The sequence below is a fragment of the Pteropus alecto genome, unplaced genomic scaffold (genome assembly GCF_000325575.1).
Source record: "Pteropus alecto unplaced genomic scaffold, ASM32557v1 scaffold669, whole genome shotgun sequence".
In the NCBI taxonomy this organism is placed as follows: domain Eukaryota; kingdom Metazoa; phylum Chordata; class Mammalia; order Chiroptera; family Pteropodidae; genus Pteropus; species Pteropus alecto.
In genome coordinates, this window is record NW_006442554.1 from 564,886 (window position 1) to 570,745 (window position 5,860).

Below are 5,860 nucleotides of genomic sequence, written 5' to 3' on the forward strand. Positions count from 1 at the left end.
AAATGTGCAAGGCACACTCTTGCCTCGGGGCTGTTGCATTAGCTGTTCTTACTATCTGTTATACTCCTCCCCAACATATTCATATTGCTTGCCCTCTCATCTTCTTCAGGTCTTTTTTCAAATGTCACCTCCTCCATGGGACTTGCTCTGGCTAATTTATTTAAAATCACAACCTCCCGCCCCCATTGCCAACACTCCCAGATCATGTTTTCCTGCTTTATTATTATATTTTACAATAGCACTTATCACCACCTGAACTATTGTGTATTTTTTCTCTTATCTGCTCCACCTACAAAAATGCCAGCTCCACGAGGGCAGGGATTTGGTTTTGGTCCCTGTAGTATCTTCAGTGCCTAGCATGTAGTAGGTTCTCAGTAAATATTTGTTGTATGAATGTATGAAAGAATGACTATAGGGCCTGAGGAGTGCTGACTTGGCGACTCACAGTTATTTAGCCAGTAAGACATGGGTAGGTTCCAGCTTGTGACAACCTCCACCATGGACCGAGGCAGCTCGACGTTCAGTGGTTTGGACACCGTCAGGTCCCTGTGGGCAGAAGAGATACAAATTTATCTGGGATCTCTATCTGTCTGACTGCCATACTTTTGTCTTGGCAGTTTCCTCTCCTGGAGCACCCCCCCTCCTCCCTGCATGTCCTTTAGGCAGCACCCTGTGGGAGAGGAGCCCCCCAGCCCTCCCCACCATTCCAGGTGATCCTTCTCCTCGGTGAAGCCAGCCCCCGCCAGTGTGGCTGTGGCCTCGGACAGGAAGCCCACAAAATAGTTGCTGAAGTGGAAGGAGACAGCACTCTCGTAGGCTCGCAGCCACCTGGGGAGAAAGGAGCAGCGGGGAGAGGCATCATTCCCAGGGGCCAGCATGACACCCTATCATGTGTCAGCATCCCTGGCCCCACTTTGTAGACTCACCTTACCATGGTGCCCCTAAGGCCCCCGGGGATCAGGAAGGCAGCAGAGAAGAAAGGAAAGAGAGTCAGAGAGGCCCAGGAAGCTGGCCTGAGTTGTTCACAGACAAGATAGAAACATGGTGGCAAAAATGTGCAGTATGATAGTAACACACATACATACATACACTGTCGGTTAGTTTCATGGGGCTCAAATGGATGTGTGAGTTGCCCTACAATATAACACGGTCCTGCAATCTCACACCACCAGACATCCAGACCCAGCCACTGTCAGAGGCCCAATCTCACAGCCCTACACCTTGCCACAGCTACATGGCCAGACACAAATACTATCAGACTCCCAGCCTCGCAGCTCTCTAACCTGACTCAGTGACCATAAGACATACAAAAGTCCTTTAGTTAGGCACAAAGACCAGTAAGCACCCTGCTATGCACACATACACAAGTCTACACTCAAGATAGTCATCCTGTCAGTTATACATTAGACATGGTCAAAAATAGGCAGAGTTCTACACTGGAAAAAGTGTTGGTTCTGCAATCAGGCCTGGGATTAATGCCTGGCTGCTTAGCGGGGTGACACTGGGCAAGTTACTTCACATTCCAGAGCCTCATTCAGCGTCAGATACAATCAATGGCCAGTGAATGGGGAGGGAATCATACGATCACATAGCCGGATGAAATCTTACAGTCGCACCAGAGGCCTATGGTCAGTCCTGCTGACAGGCACAGGCACACACACAGTCCGTCGTGACTCCTCAGCTAGACAACATCACACAGCCAGAGGAGGCAGATCCATAGGCAGAATCCATCACAGACAGACACACAACATGCTACAATCAGACCCATTCCAAGCCAGAGTTATAGACAAGCTAGACTTACCTTACCCAATGACAGCCACACACCTCATTGTTGACAATGGCACAGACAGACAGCCAGAACTCCAGTCCCACACAGGGAGTCAGTGGCTGATAGGCAAACAACCCATACACACCCCTAGTCAGAGTCACAGGCAGGTCAGCATCACCAACCAACATATACTTGTCGCTCCCCCTTGCAGTTATGTAACTTGTTTCTAATAGTGAAACAGTGGAACAGATGGACAGCCATACATGGTATGTGTCAGAGTGTCACTCATACATGGAATCACAGAGCCAATTTGGCCAGACAACAGCCATAGACAGACAGTCTCTGTCCAGTCATGGGCTAGGTGGTCAGATGGTCTCAGACTTAATAGAATCAATCGGTCACAAACTGTGCCCCCGCCCCTAGTTAGCCCACTCGCCCTCAGCACCTGCCCTCATTTACCTGGCTTTGCGTTTCTTGCTGTAGTAACAGAAGACAGACAGAAGCATTAAGAGACAGGCTTAGAGCTGGGGAAACCCCAGGTCCCTACCCAACCCGCTCACTGCTGGGTAGAGGCCTCAAAGGCCGTGCTCACTTGCGAAGGAGGCGGTCACCATCAAGGGGGATGAAGTATGGGAAGAGGTAAGGGCCCACACAGGTGGACAGCACAAGGCACAGCAGGGCCAGCGCCAGGCTCCGGGCCACCTTCTGCAGCCATCGGCGGCTCTGTGGGGATCAAGGCTCCATGAACACTGCCCTGTGGTGGCTCCCACAGTCCCTGCCCTCCTGTCCACCCAGGACCTCACCAGTGGGCGACCTTGGACAGCCTGTAGGTAGCTGTGGAAGGATATCCAGGGCCCAAAGACGATGGTGCCCACGAAGTAGAGGTAGCCCATGAACTCCACAGGCGAGGGTACCGCACCCACCTCGCCCCGGTCCAAGTCGAAGCCCAGAGACACCGCCTTCATGGCCACGATCATCTGGGCCCCTATGTGTGGTGCCCATGGTCAAGTGGATGGGCAGAGAGCAGGTAAGCATGGGGGGATAGGGAGCACCAGGCGAGGGGTGGTAGGAAAAGAGGAGTACAAGGATGGACAGGTGGGCATGGAGTCAGACAGGCAGGTGAACCCAGGACTGGCAGATACCCTTATTCATGAGTCAGGCATGTACGTGAGATGAGAAAGACAGACAGAGGAGTGAGGGAAGGCATGGTAGAGAGAGACACAGATGTAAAGGGAATCTGAGGCCAGCATGTCCAGTAGGGTGGGCATATGAGGGAGAAAAGTGGGGAAGGAAGACAGGATTGGGGGAGTTAGGAGAGGTGGAGTGGGGCAGGAGGGCTGGAGCAGGTCAGAGGGCCAGGGCTGCCTACCTCGCATCTTGTGCCATGTTACGGTGTCCACCATGTGCATCTCACTAAGGAAAAAAGGTGGTGGTCTTGGCCTCATGACTCCCATGGCCTCGGAGACCACAAAAGGGGGAAGTCAGGGTTCAGAGAGGGTTATACTTCCCTCTGTCCTGCACAACCAAATGGAGGAATAATTCTCCAGGACTCCCTCCTCCAGGGGGAGCCCAAGCCCAGCCTGTCCTGTATAGCCTTCAGAAAGAATAAGTTTCCTATATTCCCTCCTCCAGGAACACCTCACGCCCTCCCTGTCCTGGACACCTTCACAAGGAGCAGCCTAGGGGCCCAGCTGCCCTTCTGCTGATAGTCTGGGGATGAGGGCTCATACTCATACCCCATGAGCAGGTAGATGAGGATGGTGACGGAGAGGAAGACACCTCGATGGGAGGAATGTCGGCAAAGGAACAGCACGAGGTAGCACAGGAGGCTGAGCAGCACGACCCAAACCATGTGCAACTGGAAGAAGTGGTAGAGGCTGAAGAACCCTCCTGCCACGGTGCTTGCGTGCTTCAGGTAGGATGGCAACCCTTCAGATGAGAAAAAGAAAACAAGAAAAGGAAGTTGGGCGGGCTGGTAGGAAGAAAGGGCAACCTAGGCAGAGGGCACAGCCTGGACAAAAGCCTAGAGGTTGGAATGTGGTGGGATTGCAGGGGGCCCAAAACAGGAGTTGGGGAGCTAGAGAGGTGGCAGGGTCTGGGTTTAAAGAAAAGAAACATCCATAAAGGACATTCAGGGGAAATTTGAGCATCAACTATATTGGGTAATATTATTGCATCCAGATTAAATTTCTTGAGGGGTGATGGCTGAGGCTGTGGTTGTTGAGGAAGATGTCCTTGTTCTTGGGGGATACACACTGAAGGATTTGGGGTGAAATGTCAGCAGGTTATTCAAGTGATTCAGGAAGATGATAGATAGATAGATAGATAGATAGATAGATAGATAGATAGATAGATAAATAGATAAATAGATAGATGATAGACAGACAGATAGATAGAATCGGCCAATGTGGGAAGATGTCAACAGTTGGAGAATCTGGTAATGTGTATATGGGTGTTCATTGTACTATTCTTTCAACTTTTCGGTAACTGAAATATTTCAAAATGATAAACCCAGGAAAAAATAAATCATCCACTTAAAATAAAAGAAAAAGATGAAAGAAAGTGTAGAACCTTTGAATCTCAGATTTCCAAAATTCTCAGTATCCTATGGAGACCTTGGGAACTTGGAATCTTATCATTTACATATAGGCTTGCTGTAATTGTAGAAACATTTCACAGTCCTAGAATCTGGAAATCTTACTATGCCCTGATTCTAGAAATCCAGAATGCCAGCATTTGGAAGCCTAGAATGTAAGAATTTCAACTTGTCAGAATCCCCAAACCCTATAATGTGGTACTTTGGGATTCCATAACCCTCTGACACTAGCATTCCAGAATCTTATAACCTTGGGCTGTAGACATTTCAGGATCACTAGTTCCAAGAACCTCAGCTTTCCAGAAGCCCAGAACCCAGGAATACTGAAAGGCATGACTTAGCATGGCTGGATGTGGCTTGGCATGGTATGGCATGGTATGGCTGGGTGTAGTAGGACATGGTGTGGTGGAATGGTGCTTGGCCTGGTGGGATGTGGTGGGCTGGACATGTTGGTACCTGGCTTAACATGATTAGACGTAAGACATGGCAGCATAAGGTGTGGCTTGGTATGGATGAACATGGCAGGTGTGATATGGCCTGGTATGGTGGCACATCGTGTGGCAGGCACTTACCGAGCCTCCAGAGGAGGCGGCAGGCGAGGCAGATGGTAAGCAGCAGCCAGATCTGGTCAAGGCCCTGCTGAGCAGTAGGCAGGAGACAGCCCTGCAGCAGCTGCTGGAAAAATTCCTGGCGGCTGAAGGTGGCCATTGTGGCCCCCCACGGATAGATGGACAGATGGATAGACCTGCCAAAGTGGGGACACAGAGCTGGTATGTCCATGGGGCAGGCAATGCTCAAGAGATAGACTTGAGCACTCATTTCAGTTTGGGGCTGTGCAACCCATGTAGAGACACGGTACTGGGGGCCTGGGGGAGGGTGTGAGTGTCAGGTACATCAGACTGAGCCACCAACTGTATGTGTGTGTGGGTGTCCTGGGTGCACACATACAGCCCATGACCTGTGGTGAATGAAGGACCTGTGTCTCCAGTATGCAGTGACAAATCGGGGTCCAATGGAGATTGAATGATGTACATTCCAGGCCCATATATCAAATGGGAGGGGGCTCTCTGGTTTCCAAGATAGTCACTCTGTGTGGAGGGCAGAGAGGGAGATCCTGTGACACTTGGGGGCCGTGTGCATCTCTCCTTGTACGGATGTGGGGGGTGTCCTGTATCCCCCGCGCGCCCCATCTCACCCCAACTCGGCCTCTCCCGGCTACCAACAAAGCCTTGTCCAGGTCCCGGGACTTCAGGGAGGTGGTGGTGGTGGTTGGGGGCAGAGCAAGAGAGGGAGTCTGAAAGGTGATGGAGAAGGGACTCCAGGACACGCGCTGCAGACCCGTGCGGGGAGGCCGGCTCAGGATGGGAGCAGAGGAACCGCACGCGCGCTCATGCGACCTACCTGGCAGGAAGAAAGCCGCTGTCCCGGGGGCCGGGGACACACCGCTGCCGCCACCGTCGCCGCCTCCTCCGGGCAGCCTTCCCCGCAGGCCCCAG

At 51.8% G+C, this 5,860-nt stretch overlaps 1 protein-coding gene across 8 annotated transcripts in view; it reads right to left on the reverse strand.

Moving 5' to 3' along the window:
- PORCN (porcupine O-acyltransferase) overlaps window positions 1–5,853 on the reverse strand; it is a 10,155-nt gene extending 4,302 nt beyond the window's left edge. For 5 of the 8 annotated variants that reach the window (XM_025040435.1, XM_025040437.1, XM_025040440.1 and 2 more), the window contains exons 1-9: window positions 5,766–5,853; window positions 4,937–5,109; window positions 3,505–3,697; window positions 3,138–3,181; window positions 2,572–2,753; window positions 2,361–2,491; window positions 2,228–2,245; window positions 703–828; window positions 446–546 (exon numbers count right to left, since the gene is read on the reverse strand). In XM_025040435.1, coding sequence (XP_024896203.1) covers window positions 446–546; window positions 703–828; window positions 2,228–2,245; window positions 2,361–2,491; window positions 2,572–2,753; window positions 3,138–3,181; window positions 3,505–3,697; window positions 4,937–5,072 — 931 coding nt within the window. In that variant the 5' untranslated portion in view covers window positions 5,073–5,109; window positions 5,766–5,853. The remainder of the gene's footprint in view (window positions 1–445; window positions 547–702; window positions 829–2,227; window positions 2,246–2,360; window positions 2,492–2,571; window positions 2,754–3,137; window positions 3,182–3,504; window positions 3,698–4,936; window positions 5,110–5,765) is intronic. The other 3 variants (XM_015597787.2, XM_025040438.1, XM_015597788.2) reach the window with 3 other exon arrangements.
- Between the last annotated feature and the right edge of the window lie 7 nt (window positions 5,854–5,860).